General features: G+C 44.3%; 1 protein-coding gene across 1 annotated transcript in view; it reads left to right on the top strand.

Moving 5' to 3' along the window:
- The first annotated feature begins 156 nt into the window (after positions 1 to 156).
- The window catches only part of kcnt1b (potassium sodium-activated channel subfamily T member 1b), a 70,162-nt gene continuing 50,254 nt past the window's right edge, over positions 157 to 20,064 (top strand). Inside the window, exons 1-3 of the mRNA XM_033972172.2 lie at positions 157 to 249; positions 2,546 to 2,605; positions 3,285 to 3,452. Coding sequence (XP_033828063.2) covers positions 182 to 249; positions 2,546 to 2,605; positions 3,285 to 3,452 — 296 coding nt within the window. The 5' untranslated portion in view covers positions 157 to 181. The remainder of the gene's footprint in view (positions 250 to 2,545; positions 2,606 to 3,284; positions 3,453 to 20,064) is intronic.

The following is a 20,064-nucleotide window of genomic DNA, read 5'->3' as shown; positions in this document are numbered from 1 at the left end:
TTCAGCAGAGTGAGCAGCTTCAGGAGAGTGAGCAGCTTCAGCAGAGTGAGCAGCTTCAGCAGAGTGAACAGAGCCACAACACTTTAGAGAGACACGGGAGAGACACAGGACACACACAGGACACACACAGGACACACACACAGGACACACACACAGGACACACACTGGAGCTCTGTGCATCATGAACATTTACTTTAATCGGAGAGGACCTTTTTCCAGGCAAAGCGCAGAAGAAAGACCCTCCACAGGTAAATGACTTCTCTAATAAGTGAATCTGCTTTTGTGAATGTTCTTTGTGAATCTGTTTTCTGTACAATCTGAGTCTGTGCATGATCAATAACAGTCGCGTTTGGAAGAATCAGACACATCCCTGAGATAAGAATAAGATCAGAATGTGTCTCACGTGGAGCTGATCTGTTCATTTCTTTTGATTTTACAAAATGCTACAAAACATAAACTCAAGTCTCCATTATGTCCCTGTGTTATTCAAGAGCAGAACAGTTTCAAACCCGCGAAATCACTGAATCTGAGACACTTTTTTCCTTGAACACGTTTCATCTAAGTGCGACCTGCAGCTAAACTTTACCCCACATCCTCTGAACTGCACTGAAGATGCTCTGATTTGGATTATTCTTATTTTACATTTACTAAAAGCACTTGAGAGGTAAGTTTCCCTCGCTCCAAACATCAGCATCATTTCACCACGGCATCTTTCTAAAAGGACCAGGATGTGACGCGTGTGTCCGGCAGAGGGCGCAGTCTGAGGTGCGTCCCTCCTCCTGCAGCGGAGAGGACCTGATGAGGACGGAAAAGCACGAGGATCATAACAACACAGGAGGACACAACGCGACACGTTTTTACGCAACGACGAGAGGACAGAGGACAGTGGACACAGAGCGCAGGACAGAGGACAGAGAGCGCAGGACAGAGAGCACAGGAGAGTGGACAGAGGACAGAGAGCGCAGGACAGAGAGCACAGGACAGAGAGCACAGGAGAGAGGACAGAGAGCACAGGAGAGAGGACAGCTCACGTGCTCACGGCGTCAGGACGTCTCTGACACAGGACAGAGGCGTGAGGACGTGGTGAGGACGTGGTGAGGACATCTGGAGAGGCTGGAACTGCCGCGCGCCACAGAAATGAAGTTTATAGAAGCAGCTTCTGCCCAGAGATGTTCATCAAACTAAGTAAGAGCTTTGCTCCTGTCTCTGCTCCTCTGTCTCTGTCTGTGTCTCTGTCTCTGTCTTTGTCCCACAGATGCTCTGGCTCCATGTGAGACTCGCTGACTCTGATTTCTGAGGTCACATCTTTAATCACAGAAGCTGTTAGAGGCGCATCAGCCAATCAAAGGACCGGGACTGTCTCCTCAAACCTAAACACACCTCTGTATGCTTTTGCAAACTACTGCTCCTGTCCAGCTCCTGTCCAGCTCCTGTCCAGCTCCTGTCCAGCTCCTGTCCAGCTCCTGTCCAGCTCCTGTCCAGCTCCTGTCCATCACTTCCCTGTGCATCACTTTTCCATCTGATCAGTGTGAGGAGCTCCAGTGCATTGATTGGATTGACCCAGGTCAGATGGACGTTTCCTGCTGCATCTGGACTTTCCTGCCTCTTGTATTTCCTCTTTCCTGTTGACGATGGCAGAGGGACACTGTGGTAGAGCACCTCCTCTGTCCTGTGTGGACCGTGTCTGGAGTAAACCTGTGTTAATGATGATAGAGCACTGACTGGAGCACTATCAGGTAGGCTGACATAAGTTTGCATTAGCCCCGGTGTTTGTTTGTCTTTGTATCTGATGCGGTTTAACCAGTGTGAGACACTTTTAAGGATGCTTCTCTGCACCGTAATGGCATAGACTTAGGACACATTTGATTTGTGTGGGCTACAGTGCAGAGCAGGATCTATTTTTAGCACTGCCTTTGCTCAATGGCTTTCTGACATTCTCCTGTTTTCAAACTTGGACCAGTGCACAGTGCTTTACTTAAGAGGCAGAATGACTCTTCCCAGAAACCCTCGCTGCCCCGCGCTCAAAATACATTAAGTGTGTTTTTGAAGACTGAACATCATTCTGCAGGAGGCACGGACAGATGTAACTCTGTGAGAAAGTCTTTTCAGTGGATTCTGTACAAAGTCTGGAGCGTTCAACATCATGGTTCTCTCATTTGCCATGGTCCTGTTTGTTTGTGACGCAGAGACTCTGATCAGAAGGAGCATGTCTGGCCACACTCATGCTGCTCTTTGTGACCACACGCTTTGTCTTTCCTCTTGTGGGATTTGTAACTAAAGTGCAGTGACTGTAAATGGAGCCTGAAGTAGACACAGCATCATTTACAGCCAGAGTCATGAAGCTACGATAAATCCATTCTGGTTTATGCGTGCGTCTTATTATTGGCTATAAAAAGTGCTTTGCTTCCACATTTAGGATCACAACTTTTCTGTCGTTGTGAACAGATTGATGTGATTTCATTTTAACCAGACTGAAACATGGCTGAAAGAAACACAATCAAAACATCAGTCATTTAACTGTATCTTCTCTTTTTTCTCCCACATGACCCCCACAAGAGGCTGTAATGAGCCCCCCGCGGCGGTCATCGAGTTCCCACGGTGACAGGTAATTTCCTGAAGCTCATAACACTCTCATACCAGCACACCGTGGACATTAAAGCTGCACTGTGCAACTTTAGTGGTGTTTTGGTGGTGTTTAACGTTCCAGGCAAAACAAGCACATTTTCATTGAGACAAGGAGGTAGTGGACCCACAGCAGAAAAGTTACACAGTGCTTCTTTAATGGATGACAATTTTTATAGATCAAAACTAATGGACAGTGCTCTTATGAGTGTTTTTTTTAAATACATGCAATATAATGATGTGTGGTGTTGCATTTATTGTATTATTTATTATGTTTTTATATTTCTTTTTTATTCTTTTTTCTTTATTTACTTGTTATTTTTTATTTTATTTTATTTTATTTTTTTAATTTATTCTCTTTTTTATTTCTTTGTATTGTATTTATTTATATTTATTTTATTTCTTTATTTTTATTTCTTTATTTTAATTTATTTTTTTTATTTTTTTTTATTTTATTCCCTTTTTATTTCTTTTTATTTCTTTGTATTTCTTTTTATTTATCTATTTTTTATTTTTATTTCTTTTATTTTTTAATTTCTTTTTTTATTTTATTCCCTTTTTATTTCTTTGTGTTTCTTTTCTTTTTTCTTTTCTTTATTTCTTTTTTTATTTGCTGCTCACAAACAAAGACAAACCGTAGAGTTTCTCGCTGTGCTCTGCAGGATGTCTTCTGAGAGCCTGCAGAGAAACAACAGCAGTAACTCTGGTGTAATCCTGGACATCTCCGCTCTCAAGATGGCTGACGTGGACACCGAGGTGCCTCCCCTTCCACCGCGGTACCGCTTCAGGGACCTGCTGCTGGGAGATCAGTCCTTTCAGAATGACGACAGGTAGCTCGCACTGTATCTTATGTAACAGCCTATTTTTTCTCTCAGTTCTGTGTCTCTTCTGCCTGAGCATAAATCAACTTTCTATTAAGCCAAGGACTAATTTCGTTGCTGGCAAACTGTGCTATTTGCAGTTTTCTATCACATAATCTCTATTTATATGATCCAATTACTCCAAGTGGTGCAGTTGGACGGATGCTGTGTGTTCTACAACTAAGACTATTGTTGTTTTGTGCTTGATAATATCACAGGTATTAGAAATGAACAGGCTCAGCACTAATTAAGGATTATGTACAAGTCCAAATGAAATCCTCAGGAATATGTTGCATAATTAAACACTGGTTAAACAAACACTCCATGACTCACAGTAAATATAAAATGATGTTTGTAAAGAACTTATTTAGAAGAGCTTGTGTGGCCTGTGCAGATGTTTGTGCTGTTTTGTTCTGGGCTGAACTGAACCTGTCCCTTGGCCCTCAGACGGTCCAGTTCTCCAAACATTCTGCATTGTTGCTTTAGTTGGAGGCTCACGTGTGCCGTTTATTACCCGAGAGTGTAGAATTAGCAGCTTCAGCCTGGGTTGCGTGCAGGGGAGCTCTCCATGGTGCTGGAAAGTCATCGCACTAAAGAAACAGTCGTAGCTTCAATATTGTCTTGCTTGAAACTAATGGGCAATGTCACTGTGGTTTCCCCGGTGACTTTAATCTCACTCTGGTTATATTACTGTGAACATTTAGCTTGGGCTTGTTTTGCAGTGCTGTTTGTAGCGTTTAAAGGCTTGACGCAGGAGCAAAAAAACAGGATATGTCATGTGTTTTACATATATACTCGTTGCTTTTATGATTTGAGGGAATGCAGAAGCTGGATGTGTATTTATTCCCGTGTGTTTACAGTGTTTATTCCCCCATTTTTATCTCTGCCACACAGCCTTCGATTGTTAACAGCTGCCCCAAGTCGATAACCTTTTTCTGTGTATGGCTTTTGTGTCTTGACCGCTGGCTCTGTCCCCAGTGTTTCCGCCGGTAAATTGTTGTCACGGCTTTATTTGACTGCGCAGCCTTTTGTCTACTTCGCATTTAGAGATAAATTGTGCTCGCCGTGTGTAAACCGCTTTGAATGAACGAACGCGCCGGTTTCTCTGCAGCACATTACGTCCGTGCCGTTCTAATATTTACACAGAGGATGCCTGAAAGTTGAAACCCAAAGTGCGTAAAGGTTAGGTGAGCGCAGCACGTGTTTTTGTGTGTTTGTGTGTTTTGGTGGGTCGCTGCGTGTTTCATTTGGTCCCTGCTGCGGTGGATCACTATTCAATTACAGACGCTAATGAGGGCGTGTTGCTTGACTACAAATCTAAGTATCTCTCCGCTGAAAACAATCCTGCAGCGTATTATCACATTTGTTGTTACAGTGACGTCCGTTATACGCCGGATCAACGTCAAAACGGGTTTGGAAATAAAGTGAAAAATGCTGCACTTTGATTGAGACGTTTATAAAGTTTGATTTTAGTGGAGAAGAATGTTTTAGTAAAGAAAAGAAAAGTCGTTGGAGTGAAGATGTTTGCTGCTCGTTTCAATCGCTGCTTCAGTTCTGGTGGAGAAAAAAACAGGTGTAGTTCACATCAAATTGAGTAACACTAAAATAAACGTGCGTTATTATTAATTGTTCAGTATCGGTGCTGAAAAATGACTTTAAAAGAACAACGTTGAGTCTGTAAAATAAGTATTAGACCAAATGCAGAGGTGGAACGTAACGAAGTAAAAGTAGTAAAGTACTGCCCGGCCACCCAGATTTAACTAAGCAAATAGGTCCGAGTCTATAGGTACGAGTCAGGTCTAGGTTCAGCAGACACCTGAATATACTGAATGACCAGGTTATTCCATCAGTGGATTTTTGGGCATATTCCAAGACGACAATGCCAGGATTCATCGGGCTCAATCTGTGAAATGTGCTCAAATTTCACACATGGATCGTCCACCACAGAGTCCAGACCTTAACCCCATTGAGAATCTTTGTGCTAGAGAAGCTTTGAGCAGCGTCAGACTCGACCAGCATCAATGCAACAGGTGGAAAATTAATGCAACAACTGGATGGAAATAAATGTTGTGACGTTGGAGAAGCGAAATCGAAACAATGACACAGCGAATAACCAAGTATTAAAGTGTGTGACCTTTTTTTTGGCCAGACAGTGTATTTAAATGAAAACACACAACTATAGCCACGTCCAGTTCAAACAAAATCAACGCATAAACCCATGAACACGTCAGCACCTTTACTGCTCTTTCTACTCGTCTTACACATTTTCTCCATTTTAAGCCTCTTACTGTGTTGTGTGTCAAGGTTTGCAGCTGGAATTTTACACAAACATAGAGTGCTGACTTTTTTTTTGGCCAGGCAGTGTATTTATCTTTACTTAGGTTCGTACTTTTGACTTTTACTTCAGTACATTTGAGAGCAGTGTCTGTATTTTCGAACTGGACTGAAAAGTGAAAGTTTTTTATGATAGTTTGAGACCTGCTGAAAAGTTTTGAGGGTTTTATTTTTAACACTTTCATAGTTTGAGCAAAAATCTTCGTGAAATACTTTTACTTTTTTGCGCTTTAAGAACATTTTTGAGCAGGTACTTTAATACTTTTACTCAAGTAGATTGTTTCATGTGATACTTTTACTTTTATTTGAGTACTTTTTTTGCTCTGGTATCTGTACAAAACTGAGTACATCTTCCACTTTTGACCAAATGGTAAAAAGCTGCTACGTTTTGTCCTGGAAACTGCATTTTATAACATGAAAACTGTGCTTTAAATGAAGTAAAAAGTCTGCCGTCTCAGTAACAGCGCAGAGTTTTGTCTAAATCAGTCGGTTTCAAGGCTTTTTAAATTTAGCAGTCCTAACGAGCAGATATTCCTGGGCTTCGGGGGTGTCTTAGATGGTTAGTCTGCACAGTTCTCTCTGCATAAGGGCCGATTATTCCCTCAGAAGAAGCTTTGTCGAGTGGAAAAGCTTCAAAACAAAAGAACCCCCAGAGGGACGTCCAGACCCCTCCAACCTCTGCGGCCTTATGGCTTTTTGCATCTGTCATACTTCACTGTGAGGCACGAGGTCATCGCCTTTGGGCAGCAGCATCGCCGAGTCGCAACTGACGCAACAAACACAAAGCATGTCTTCACTTAAAGCAAATCTACTCCGCAAAATCCACTTTCCAGAGCTTTTAACGACGGTACATCTGTTTCCTCTGCTCGTTTCTCCTCTGGAAGTTGTTATTTTCAAGACGCCATGTTGCCGATCAATCCCCCTCTCCTTCGCCCGCTGCTTTGTGCTGTTATTTTCATTTTATTTTCTTAATTACGCAGGATTCAGCAGCGTCACGGAGTCATTTTGGTACAAATGAAAAAAACGCCGCTACTGTAATGTCATTTATTGAGACGTCAGCTCCCTCTGGGCGCCGCAGTTTTCCAACAACTCAGCGAAATTGTTTCTTTTATTAAGTTGTTTTAGATGAATATTGCAATTTAAAGTGTGCACATTTTAACATAATGATGCACGGATGTGACGGATTAAAGCTTTAGAGCGACACAAGCAAAGTAGGTCACAAAAAAACCCAGATAGAGACAAACTGGTGCTAAAACTAGAATCAAATGTAGAGGCTCATTAGTTTTATAGAAGAAATGACACAACATGGACAAGTTTGAATCAACAATTGTAGAATGATCTTTGTCTAGACCTGTCACGATAATTACAACATCGAGTTTATGCATTTATGAAAATGAACAATGTGTTTTGGGGCTCAGTTTTTATTGTAAGTACTTTTTCTTTGCAAAATTAGGGAGATTTTAGCTTTTTTGTTGAAATACGCTGAAGATTTGAGCTATAGCTTCTGATATTTGATGCATCTCAGGCCTTTTATTCATACTGTCTTTTTAAAAATGTTTTATTGAAATGATTGTTTTTATGGTTCGTGACAGACCGATCTTTATTTTTTTACTGCAGTTGTATCAAAATCTGTGTTGAATATTAAAGCGTTTCCTTTGTTTGGAGTATGACATTTCTGTGGCTGTTGTAGTCGGAGAAGAAAAAGAAATGACTTTTATATTTTCTTCTTTCTTAATCGTGATGTCGGCTCTAGTCACTCGTCTCTTTATTTTACTCAAGTCGAGATCTGTGTCAGAAACGTGACTTTGATTTGATTCAAGTGTCACTCGTTTATAGCCTCATGGTGACCAAGAGGAGAAGGAGAGGATGGAGGAGGAGGAGAGGATGGAGGAGGAGGAGGAGGAGAGGATGGAGGAGGAGGAGGGGGAGAGGATGGAGGAGGAGGAGGAGAGGATGGAGGAGGAGGAGGAGGAGAGGATGGAGGAGGAGGAGGAAAGGATGGAGGAGGAGGAGGAAAGGATGGAGATGGAGGAGGAGGAGAGGATGGAGGAGGAGGAGAGGATGGAGGAGGAGGAGGAGAGGATGGAGGAGGAGGAGGAGAGGATGGAGGAGGAGGGGGAGAGGATGAAGGAGGAGGAGGAGAGGATGGAGGAGGAGGAGGAGAGGATGGAGGAGGAGGGGGAGAGGATGGAGGAGGAGGAGGAGAGGATGGAGGAGGAGGGGGAGAGGATGAAGGAGGAGGAGGAGAGGATGAAGGAGGAGGAGGAGAGGATGAAGGAGGAGGAGAGGATGGAGGAGGAGGAGGAAAGGATGGAGGAGGAGGAGGAAAGGATGGAGGAGGAGGAGGAAAGGATGGAGGAGGAGAGGATGGAGGAGGAGGAGGAGAGGATGGAGATGGAGGAGGAGGAGAGGATGGAGGAGGAGGAGGAGAGGATGGAGGAGGAGGAGGAGAGGATGGAGGAGGAGGAGGAGAGGATGGAGGAGGAGGGGGAGAGGATGAAGGAGGAGGAGGAGAGGATGGAGGAGGAGGAGGAAAGGATGGAGGAGGAGGAGGAGAGGATGGAGGAGGAGGAGGAGAGGATGGAGGAGGAGGAGGGGAGGAGGAGGAGAGGATGGAGGAGGAGGAGGAGGAGAGGATGGAGGAGGAGGAGGGGAGGAGGAGGAGAGGATGGAGGAGGAGGGGGAGGATGGAGGAGGAGGGGGAGAGGATGAAGGAGGAGGAGGAGAGGATGGAGGAGGAGGAGGAGAGGATGGAGGAGGAGAGGATGGAGGAGGAGAGGATGGAGGAGGAGGAGGAGGAGAGGATGGAGGAGGAGGAGGGGAGGAGGAGGAGAGGATGGAGGAGGAGGGGGAGAGGATGAAGGAGGAGGAGGAGGAGAGGATGGAGGAGGAGGAGAGGATGGAGGAGGAGGAGAGGATGGAGGAGGAGGGGGAGAGGATGAAGGAGGAGGAGGAGGAGGAGAGGATGGAGGAGGAGAGGATGGAGGAGGAGGAGGAGGAGAGGATGGAGGAGGAGGAGAGGATGGAGGAGGAGGAGAGGATGGAGGAGGAGGAGAGGATGGAGGAGGAGGAGAGGATGGAGGAGGAGGGGGAGAGGATGAAGGAGGAGGAGAGGATGAAGGAGGAGGAGGAGGAGAGGATGAAGGAGGAGGAGGAGGAGAGGATGAAGGAGGAGGAGGAGGAGAGTCTGGAGGAGGAGAGGATGGAGGAGGAGGAGAGGATGGAGGAGGAGAGGATGGAGGAGGAGAGGATGGAGGAGGAGAGTCTGGAGGAGGAGGAGAGTCTGGAGGAGGAGGAGGATGGAGGATGGAGGAGGAGAGTCTGGAGGAGGAGGAGAGGATGGAGGAGGAGGAGAGGATGGAGGAGGAGGAGAGTCTGGAGGAGGAGGAGAGGATGGAGGAGGAGGAGAGGATGGAGGAGGAGGAGAGTCTGGAGGAGGAAGAGAGTCTGGAGGAGGAGGAGAGGATGGAGGAGGAGGAGAGGAAGGAGGAGGAGAGGATGGAGGAGGAGAGTCTGGAGGAGGAGGAGAGGATGGAGGAGGAAGAGAGTCTGGAGGAGGAGGAGAGTCTGGAGGAGGAGGAGAGGAAGGAGGAGGAAGAGAGTCTGGAGGAGGAGAGTCTGGAGGAGGAGGAGAGGAAGGAGGAGGAGGAGAGGATGGAGGAGGAGGAGAGGATGGAGGAGGGTCTTGAGCTGCACAGATTACATTTCTATGTTTGTCATATAAGTAAAAGTAGTGAAGTACTACAGTTACACATTTGAGGTATCAGTACTGTACTTCAGTATATTTTAAAGTGGATACTGTTTTACTTTTACTTCACTACATGTTTTAACTACACTCAAAAGTAACAGTATTTTTCATTATTGTTTGAGACAGAAAAGTCTGAGTTTATTTTTAACACAAATAAAACCAGCGGGAAAAACTATTCAATTGTCTTGAAAAAATACATTTCTAGATGAAAAGTTATGAATTTGTGAAGCCGGTGAGTTTTGAAATACAAAAGGGGTTTATTCTTTGTTACAGCAGATACAGTCAGGACAAGACCAAGGCCCTTATTCTCCTCCTGGTCCTTATTCTCCCCCTGGTCTTTATTCTCCTCCTGGTCCTTATTCTCCTCCTAGTCTTTATTCTCCCCCTGGTCCTTATTCTCCTCCTGGTCCTTATTCTCCTCCTGGTCCTTATTCTCCTCCTGGTCCTTATTCTCCACCTGGTCCTTATTCTCCTCCTGGTCCTTATTCTCCTCCTGGTCCTTATTCTCCACCTGGTCCTTATTCTCCTCCTGGTCCTTATTCTCCACCTGGTCCTTATTCTCCTCCTGGTCCTTATTCTCCTCCTGGTCCTTATTCTCCTCCTGGTCCTTATTCTCCTCCTGGTCCTTATTCTCCTCCTGGTCTTTATTCTTGATCTTGATCTTATTCAGATCAAATGTTTTTAAAAAGACACATGATGATGAATATTTTCCTCACAACATGAAAACACTTAAACTTCCATCACAGTCTCGATCCAACAAAACTCAACACAAATCTGTCTCAAATCCACCACATTTGAAGCCTCATAAAACCTCAAAATATGTGTGAAGTACTTGTACTTTTTACTCTTTAAGTACATTTTTAAATAGGTACTTTAGTAGTATAAAAGCAGATTTTTTCATGTGATAGTTTTACTTTTACATTAGTTTTTTTTTTTTTTTGCTCCAGTTTCTGCACTTTTATTTAAGTAACAAAACTGAGTACTTCTACCACAGCCTATCCCCGTGTTGTAACTTTAAATATTTGCAGTATTTACATGTTCGTATAAATCGTATAAATGTATTTTACAGACAGTTCAGCTGGAGACAGGAGAAAGTGACACAAAGAAGAGCCAGACTCACAAACCGCTCGATATCTTTGTATTAATGGAGGCGACGCCCCTGGAATAATGAATAGTTCCTTCCTGTTCTTATTGATTTGTTGATTGTTTTTCTAATGTACTTTCACCAAACGCCTCCTCAGATACGTCTCTACTCCAGAAACGTGCAGCTCTGACCTTCTCATCTGTAATTTGCATTGTTTTTTTTCACATTTAAAGCCAGTTATTTACATGTGTTTGTGCATCTAGACGTTCATTTTTAACTGACTTTATTTTATTACGTGTTTATTATTCGACAAACTAATGAAACAACAAACACAACCTTATTTAAATCAGACCTGCTGTTTAATCTGACACCTGTGGATCATTATAATTCACACGTTTTAAATCACACGGTTCATGTAAAACGACTTAAGTTTCGACCGAGGTGTCCATTGGGAGTAAACAAAGAGCAGATCACGTGAGTAGCAGATAATCGGTGATTCTATGCGTTTCACTGATTAAGAAAATAAAACTGAAGAACAAAGTCGGCACACAGCAGTAAATACGTGCTGGTGGTGGTGAAAACGGGGATTTATTGGCAATATGGCGTCTCGAAAACGATTAAAAGTTGCTCGGACATGCACAAATCAGTCCAAAAACAGCTTCGAGGAGGTAAATGCGAACGTGAAACATCTAAAACAGGGAGAAAATCTGTGAAAAGTTGACGTTTTAACTCGTGTTTACGTCGGTTCTGTTGCGTTTTTAGCGTCGCTGCTTCAGCTTCAGTCTCCTGGAGCGCAGTGTTATCGATTCTCTGCGCTGCGTGTCATAGTTTCACCTGGGACTGTGTGGATTTCTTAGGTCAGAGTCAAATTACTGCATAGGATTAGTACTAGTATTTTCAGCAGTACTATTTTTCACTGACTTTAGACGCTTTGGTTTTGCCGTAATGTCACAATAGTCAAAACTCTATTACTAAAGTTGCATTAATATTATGATGTGGTTCTGATTAAGACAAGACCCGTCCAAAATGATCCAAATTTGTGTTAAAAGTGTGTTTTTTTTAAGCTCAAATAAGTGTCAAGCTCCTCGTCGTATTATCTGAGTATTGATTTTCGTTACTTTGCGGCGCATCCTGTCGACTTTTCCGTGCCAGAATCTTAAATCACAGCTTCCCTGGGTGTTTTTCTCCGATTACGTGACTATCTCCTGTAGTTGTGTGTGCTTGTGTGTGCTTGTGTGTGCTTGTGTGTGTGCTTGTGTGTGTACTTGTGTGTGCTTGTGTGTGTACTTGTGTGTACTTGTGGTGGGCAGATGATTCTCGGGGCTGTGTTTGGAGTGCGGGGTCCCCTCCTCCCCCTGAAGTTCTCATTATCTCCTGAGCTGAGTGTCAGAGCCGTAATCACTGCTTGTCTGTGTGTGGGCAGAAGAGGAGCCGTCGCAGAAGAGGAGCCGTCGCGCTCGAGTCACGGTCCTGACGAGCGCTCGGTCTGTACGTGTGTGTGTGTGTGTGTGGACCAGGTTTTATCACATCGTGTGGAACAAAAACTATATCCACACACACATCATGGGGACTCGTCTTCATTTGTGGAGTCAAAAATCTGATTAAACTCATGATTTAAAGGTGCACAGTGGATTTTTGTGGTGGAGGATGAACCCGTCTGTCTCTGAAAGTGACGCACGTTATTGTTTCTCGGGAATATTCATAGTATGGCATTAAAGGAGCGTTTCAGAGCTCGTCTTTACCCTCGCAAAGTTGTTTTTTTTGGAGTGATTCGTGGACGTTTTAAGACGCCATTTTGCGGATCGATCTGTTTTCAAAGCCACCGACACGTGTCCACTGTGACGCACTTATTTCGTTCTTCAGTTTTCTTAATCGAGCGTAGGATTCGGCAGCGTCGTGTCGGCATTTTCGTGTGACCTGCGGCTGTCGACACGGCGTTTTGTTTTGATGTTTATGGCAACATCTGACATTTTTTGGGTATAATTTGACATGCTTTTTTTTACATCATATGAACGTGCATTGTGTCGTGCGTCCTGATTGGCTGTTGGACTGTAGACCATTGTGTCGTGCGTCCTGATTGGCTGTTGGACTGTAGACCATCGTGTCGTGCGTCCTGATTGGCTGTTGGACTGTAGACCATCGTGTCGTGCGTCCTGATTGGCTGTTGGACTGTAGACCATCGTGTCGTGCGTCCTGATTGGCTGTTGGACTGTAGACCATTGTGTCGTGCGTCCTGATTGGCTGTTGGACTGTAGACCATTGTGTCGTGCGTCCTGATTGGCTGTTGGACTGTAGACCATTGTGTCGTGCGTCCTGATTGGCTGTTGGACTGTAGACCATTGTCCATCAGTCTCCTCCGTGCCGTGTCTCCTGTCCAGTACAGAATGTGTTCAGACAAATTTACATAAACGTTGGATCTCAGTGTGACTCTGAAGTGCTGTACGTTTGCAATTTGTTTTCTCCCCGACAAAACCCACAATGTCGATGAAACGTTCTGCACCGACAAAGACGCCGACGAAGGTTTGAACTTTGAGAGAGTTTAAACGAGAGAGAAATGTGAGAAAATGTTAACGCCTGTGTGAGAAAAGTGTATAAAGTGTGTGGTGAGGGGTTTTACAGACAAAAACAGAGAGAATAATGTAAAAATAAAGCTGATACTTCGTGGATTTTGCCTTTTGTGGATTATTTTTAGAACGTGACCCCTGAGATAAACCAGGGACCAGTGTGTTGTGATTTAAAAAGTGTAAATTTGACCATAAAGATCCACACGTGTCATTTATTATAACAGAGCGACACAAACACAGTGGGTCTGATTTAAATGTTTTTATCTTGCATTTATTCAGGTTTTATTACAGGTTTTGTCTTAAAAATGCAGGGGTGAGCAGAGTCGCCTCTCCATAGATCTGACCTTTAACTTGGACTGCTCCATGACAAAGTAAATGGCAGAAAAGTTTCATTGTGCATCTTTAAAGTTCATATATGGATTAAAATGGTGATGGTCAGGATCAGTCTCCCTCTGTGTGTGTGTGTGTGTGAGGTGTTGTGTATCTCCCTCTCTGTGTGTGTCTGTGTGTGTGAGGTGTTGTGTATCTCCCTCTCTGTGTGTGTGTGTGTGTGTGAGGTGTTGTGTATCTCCCTCTCTGTGTGTGTCTGTGTGTGTGAGGTGTTGTGTATCTCCCTCTCTGTGTGTGTGTGTGTGTGTGTGAGGTGTTGTGTATCTCCCTCTCTGTGTGTGTCTGTGTGTGTGAGGTGTTGTGTGTCTCCCTCTCTGTGTGTGTCTGTGTGTGTGAGGTGTTGTGTATCTCCCTCTCTGTGTGTGTCTGTGTGTGTGAGGTGTTGTGTGTCTCCCTCTGTGTGTGTGTGTAGGTGTGTATGAGGTGTTGTGTATCTCCCTCTGTGTGTGTGTGTGTGTGTGTGAGGTGTTGTGTAGGCTCCATCGTTGTGTGTGTAGGTGTGTGTGGTGTGTTGTGTAGCTCCCTCTGTGTGTGTGTTGTGCATCTCCCTCTGTGTGCGTGTGTGTGAGGTGTTGTGTGTCTCCCTCTGTGTGTGTGTGTGATGTGTTGTGTAGCTCCCTCTGTGTGTGTGTGTGTGTGTGTGTGAGGTGTTGTGTAGGCTCCATCGTTGTGTGTGTCTCCCTCTGTGTGTGTGTGTGTGTGTGTGTGAGGTGTTGTGTAGGCTCCATCGTTGTGTGTGTCTCCCTCTGTGTGTGTGTGTGTGTGTGTGAGGTGTTGTGTAGGCTCCATCGTTGTGTGTGTGTTGTGTATCTCCCTCTCTCTGTGTGTGTGTGTGTGAGGTGTTGTGTATCTCCCTCTGTGTGTGTGTGAGGTGTTGTGTGTCTCCCTCTGTGTGTGTGTGTGTGAGGTGTTGTGTATCTCCCTCTGTGTGTGTGTGAGGTGTTGTGTGTCTCCCTCTGTGTACGTGTGTGTGTGTGTGTTGTGTAGCCCTCTGTGTGTGTGTGAGGTGTTGTGTGTCTCCCTCTGTGTGTGTGTGTGTGAGGTGTTGTGTATCTCCCTCTGTGTGTGTGTGAGGTGTTGTGTGTCTCCCTCTCTGTGTGCGTGTGTGTGTGTGTGTTGTGTAGCCCTCTGTGTGTGTGTGTGATGTGTTGTGTGTCTCCCTCTGTGTGTGCGGCACACACACTCTCGTGATTATACCTCATTTGTGCGTCTATCGTGGATCCAGAGTCTGTCGGGCACCAGGAAAAGTCTGAAATAGAAAAACGTCAAACGCCTTTTCTCTCCTCGACAGACGGAGCTGAAAAATGAAAACAGAAGAGAGAAAAGTGCATCATCATCAGCTCACGTCTGATGTTTAGCTCTAATTTAAGCAGGTTAAATGTCGTTACAGTGATTGAGATAAACTGGTCACTTTTGAAACCGTTTTGAGTGATTGATGTTTAGGATCAGGCCTCACTCTGGACAAACCCACGGGTCATTGATTTATTTAAGCGTTTTACATGGACTGAGCTGAACGCAGAATCACACTGTAGATCAGATCACTTGTGTATCTTGTAGAAATATATGCATATTGATGGATTCAGCCTTAAAGCACATACTGGCAATTGTTTAGTTGTTTGCAGTGGTGCACATTTGTTTTCATTAGATTCATGTTTCTATGTTTAAGAACAAAGCCAAAGAAGCAGGGCTGCACAATGTCAGAAAAAAGATAATATTTGATGACTGTTTGCATTTTATTGTAATATTTTAATGTACTTTTTGACATAATAAGGTTGTAAAATTGTAATTTAGTCCTTTGCCAATTGATTCTACTGAAAACTGAGATGTTTTTGAGTCTCCGGTGATGTTTTTTTTCCCATATTTTTCATATTTTCTTTGATTCGAATGGAGCGTACGTGTCTCTGATTGGATAATACACCTGTCAATCACGAGATACAACAATGAGCAGACGCACATCCTCAAGTATCAGAGAAATGTGAGTGTCTGTGCGATACAAACCCGCTCTAGAGGAAACCACCCTGCTGTGTGTGTGTGTCCTGGAGCCGCTGTGTGCGTCCTGGAGCCGCTGTGTGCGTCCTGGAGCCGCTGTGTGCGTCCTGGAGCCGCTGTGTGCGTCCTGGAGCCGCTGTGTGCGTGCTGGCGGCAGCTGTTTGCGTGGTCTTATTGTGCGTCTGAAATGACTGCTGGGATTTAAGGCTCACATCACATCTTCCTGAGTGAGACAAAAATGGGCCAAACATTGACACTGATTTGTGAGATCGCAGCTTCCGTGAAACACACTCTTCTCTGGGTTGAACAGCTCATTACAATTCTATCCCTTGTGGTTAGTTCCAAATTCAGCCGGATTGTGTGTGAGCAGTGTGTGTTTTTTATGAAAATCCTGCATTTATCTTGGCTGAGTTATAATATTAGTCTAAAGAGGCCGAGTTTGTTATTATCTGTGTTAGTGCTGGTGGGAGCTTTGCCCTGATACTGGTATAAAATCACAAACATACGGCTTTCAATTATAGAATCTGGCAACTCAACATGAAGCTCAGTAAATAAATAATATTTGCTTAAGATAAACCCTGTAATGTACTGAAAAGACTCTCATAAGCATTCATTTTTCTTTATAAATTAAACAAAAATCTTAGTTTTATCATAAATATATCTGTGTCCTCTAAAGGAAAGTCTCCATTTCACCCACATTTTACATCCTCAGAGAGAAAACGTTCTGAAGATGAAAATAATTGAGCTCGCAGCCTTTTCACTGAGCTTTGTGTAAAATTGCTCTGCCTGAAAAGGCCAACTCAAATGGGACAGGCGATTAAAGGCAACCTTCAATGAAATAATTACCCCAGAGCGAATGCAGAGAAATACACCTCTTTTCAGTCGCTTTTACCTGTTTGTATAAAAGTCTCTGCACCATTTGCAATTGAGTTAAAGTGTTACTGGATGTATCGCTGGGTTTTGCAGTATTCTACAGGCCAATCATATTTAAGAACATGCACTTGTTTTTCATAATCTGTTTGTCTTTTCCTCTTATATTGTCTTTTTAATTATGTAACTGTATGTTTTATTTGCTGCTGCTGCTTGGCCAGGACTCCCTTGAAAAAGAGGTTTTTAATCTCAATGGGACCTTCCTGGTTAAATAAGGTTAAATAAAATAAATAAATACAGTTTTATAATGCAGATTGACAGTGAGTTCTTGGGGCTAGTCACAAATAGAAATGATCAGGTTTAACGTTTGTGAATTTACCTTTTAGATATTATTAAAATATAATGTAAATCAACAGGAAAATCTGTGTCTTGCCCTCGTCTGGGAGAACAACATCCTCACATTCGAGAATCTGAAAAAGATTAACTGCAGTTCTTTTATAAAACACAATTTTGCTGGTATAAAAAACTAAGATAATCCTTTTGGTGGAACCTGAACTGCAGAAAAACTGTGCCCTGTGTCTCATTTGAGTCTTATTTTGTAAAGAAAAACAAAAAAACTGCACAGTCCTCTACAAACATGTCCCTGAAATGCATTGACTCTTGCATATTTTACGTCTCCTGTCAAACATTGAGTGCTGCCGTGTTTAAAATGTCCACAGTTGCAAACCTAATGGCATTTGCTTTTCTTATTTCAAATTCGTTTATCCTATTTGCCCGCAGCGCGTGTAGGACTTACATAAAGTGGATTAAATGTAACCCCTGTTGTTCTGTTCTATTTGGTCTTCGCAGGCCAAGGCAATCAGGCAAATGTTTATTAATCAACAGAGCGACCGGGTTCAGTGGTGCAGGTCTGGAGCTAAATTTTCACAGCAGCTCAGTGGCGTCTGCTCGGCTCGGAGGTGATTATTTTGCACCTGCGCTGTGTACGTTTCAGCTCAAATGTGTTGTGCCTTATTCAAATAGATTATTCACTCACGTCAGTCCTAGTTTAAGTTCAGTTTATTTAGTTTCAGTCGCTAGAAACGTGTCGTCGAGGGGTCGGATGAGACGGAACATGAGACTGGGTCCACAAAAACAAGACAAGACGAGATTTTGATGTCATTTATGGCAAAAATAGTTGTGTAGTTTTGATTTCTGTTATTTTTACTGTCCTTGTAGCACTGATTTTCTGACATACGGCTTCTCAAGGTTTAACTTAAAGGGTCCATACTGTACTACGTCGTTTTCTGATCTGTTCTAATGTCATTTCCTCATCACAAACAGACCTGGAGTTGTGTTTTTTTGTTTCGTTCACACATGTTTAACAAACCTGCAGATTTAAACTGAGTTCTTCTCTCAAACTGTAAAAAAAAACCCCACTCTGTTCCACCTTGTGATGTCATCAAGTGGTAATACAGGAAGTGCTCTGCAATGTAGCTAGTCCACTGCATAGCGCTAACTTCAAGGCTAACAGGGAACCTTTTTGGATGGTTGCAGTTATAAATTTGGCCTGTGACAAAAGTGCATCAGCTAAGTGATTGTAATTGAATTGTTTGGAATTTCTACTCACCCATGTTGTCGGCCATCTTAGGTGTTCCAGTCAAATGAGTCCCCAGGGTGCTCTAGCTCTTTAGCAAGGTTCCGGGGCAGACCACTGTGTGCTGAGGAGGAGGGGGGTCCAAATGTTTTAGCTTGTTGCGTCTTGTTTGGTTTTTCACAGTTAAAACAGATAAATTAAGGTAGAGATCTATTTATAACAACAGATCGGATTGAATAAAGATTAACACTGTTTTGTTCGCAATAACTTTTAACAAGAACTTTTATGGGATGTGCTGAGACTTCCCTGTGCTGCAGAGTGGGAGCGACCAATTAAGGAGGTGCTCTATAAAAGGAGCAAACCTCAGTCTGTGCAAAGTGAGGGATCTGTGTGTGTGGAAGGTTATGGTCATGCTGATGTTTTCAAATTTAGCTGTGATTTTTAATATTTTTTGTGCTGGAAATAAATGCACTTGGGTCTGCTCTGTTCCTCGTTAAAACCGCTAAAGCATCATTTCAGCCAATCTGGAATCACCAATCTTCTACTGAACTAAAGGTAAAAGGAGCTGTTCACTTAAACTACCACTTCATGACATCACAAAGTGGAACGTCGCATTTTGAGTTTTGTAGATGTTACAGACTAATAATAAAGTGTGAATGAAACAAAACACAACTCCAGGTCTGTTTTTGAGGAGGTAACGACATCATAACACGGCTAAAAGTTCACGTGAGTCAGTTTTGTGCTGAACCGTTTTGCACCAACCTCTTGCGCAGATAAACAGACGTGGGGGATTGATTAATATCGCAATTTTGTTATAATCAGATCATAAATAAAGCAAAATGCCATATTGTTATAGAGATGAGATCATAACTTCGTTTCTATTTTCATATTTCCCAGCTCGAGTTGTACATACAGGTTAAATTGTGAGTTGCGCTGCTCAAAATTATCCAATACTTTAATGTTTAATGACATAGATCCACACAGTGTCCCTCGTGGTGTCCTTTGGGGGGTGCTCTGGGAGTATGGGGTCCGGGGCTCTTTGCTAAGGGCTGTCCGGTCCCTGTATGACCGGAGCAGGAGCTGTGTTCATTGCCGGCAGTAAGTCAGACCTGTTCCCGGTGCATGTTGGACTCCGCCAGGGCTGCCCTTTGTCACCGGTTCTGTTCATTATATTTATGGACAGAATTTCTAGGCGCAGCCAGGGGCCGGAGGGGGCCTGGTTTGGGAACCACAGGATTTCATCTCTGCTGTTTGCAGATGATGTTGTCCTGATGGCTTCTTCAAGCCAGGACCTGCAGCAGGCACTGGGGCGGTTTGCAGCCGAGTGTGAAGCGGCTGGGATGAGAATCAGCTCCTCCAAATCCGAGGCCATGGTTCTCGACCGGAAAAAGGTGGTTTGCTCTCTCCGGGTGGGTGGTGAGTCTCTGCCCCAAGTGGAGGAGTTCAAGTATCTCGGGGTCTTGTTCACGAGTGAGGGAAGGATGGAGCGTGAGATTGACAGGCGGATCGGTGCAGCGTCTGCAGTGATGCGGTCGCTGTATCGGTCCGTTGTGGTAAAGAAGGAGCTGAGCCGGAAGGCGAAGCTCTCGATTTACCTCAATCTACGTTCCTACCCTCACCTATGGTCATGAGCTCTGGGTAATGACCGAAAGGACAAGATCGCGGATACAAGCGGCTGAAATGGGCTTCCTCCGCAGAGTGGCCGGGCGCACCCTTAGGGATAGGGTGAGGAGCTCGGTCACACGGGAGGAGCTCGGAGTAGAGCCGCTGCTCCTACACGTTGAGAGGAACCAGCTGAGGTGGCTCGGGCATCTGCTCAGGATGCCTCCTGGACGCCTCCCTAGGGAGGTGTTCTGGGCATGTCCCACCGGGAGGAGGCCCCGGGGAAGACCCAGGACACGCTGGAGGGACTATGTCTCTCGGCTGGCCTGGGAACGCCTTGGGGTCCCACCGGAGGAGCTGGAGGACGTGTCCGGGGTGAGGGAAGTCTGGGAGTCCCTGCTTAGACTGCTGCCCCCGCGACCCGG

The sequence above is a fragment of the Periophthalmus magnuspinnatus genome, chromosome 9, assembly GCF_009829125.3.
Source record: "Periophthalmus magnuspinnatus isolate fPerMag1 chromosome 9, fPerMag1.2.pri, whole genome shotgun sequence".
In the NCBI taxonomy this organism is placed as follows: Eukaryota; Metazoa; Chordata; class Actinopteri; order Gobiiformes; family Gobiidae; genus Periophthalmus; species Periophthalmus magnuspinnatus.
This window is presented reverse-complemented; position numbering and strand designations above follow the sequence as displayed.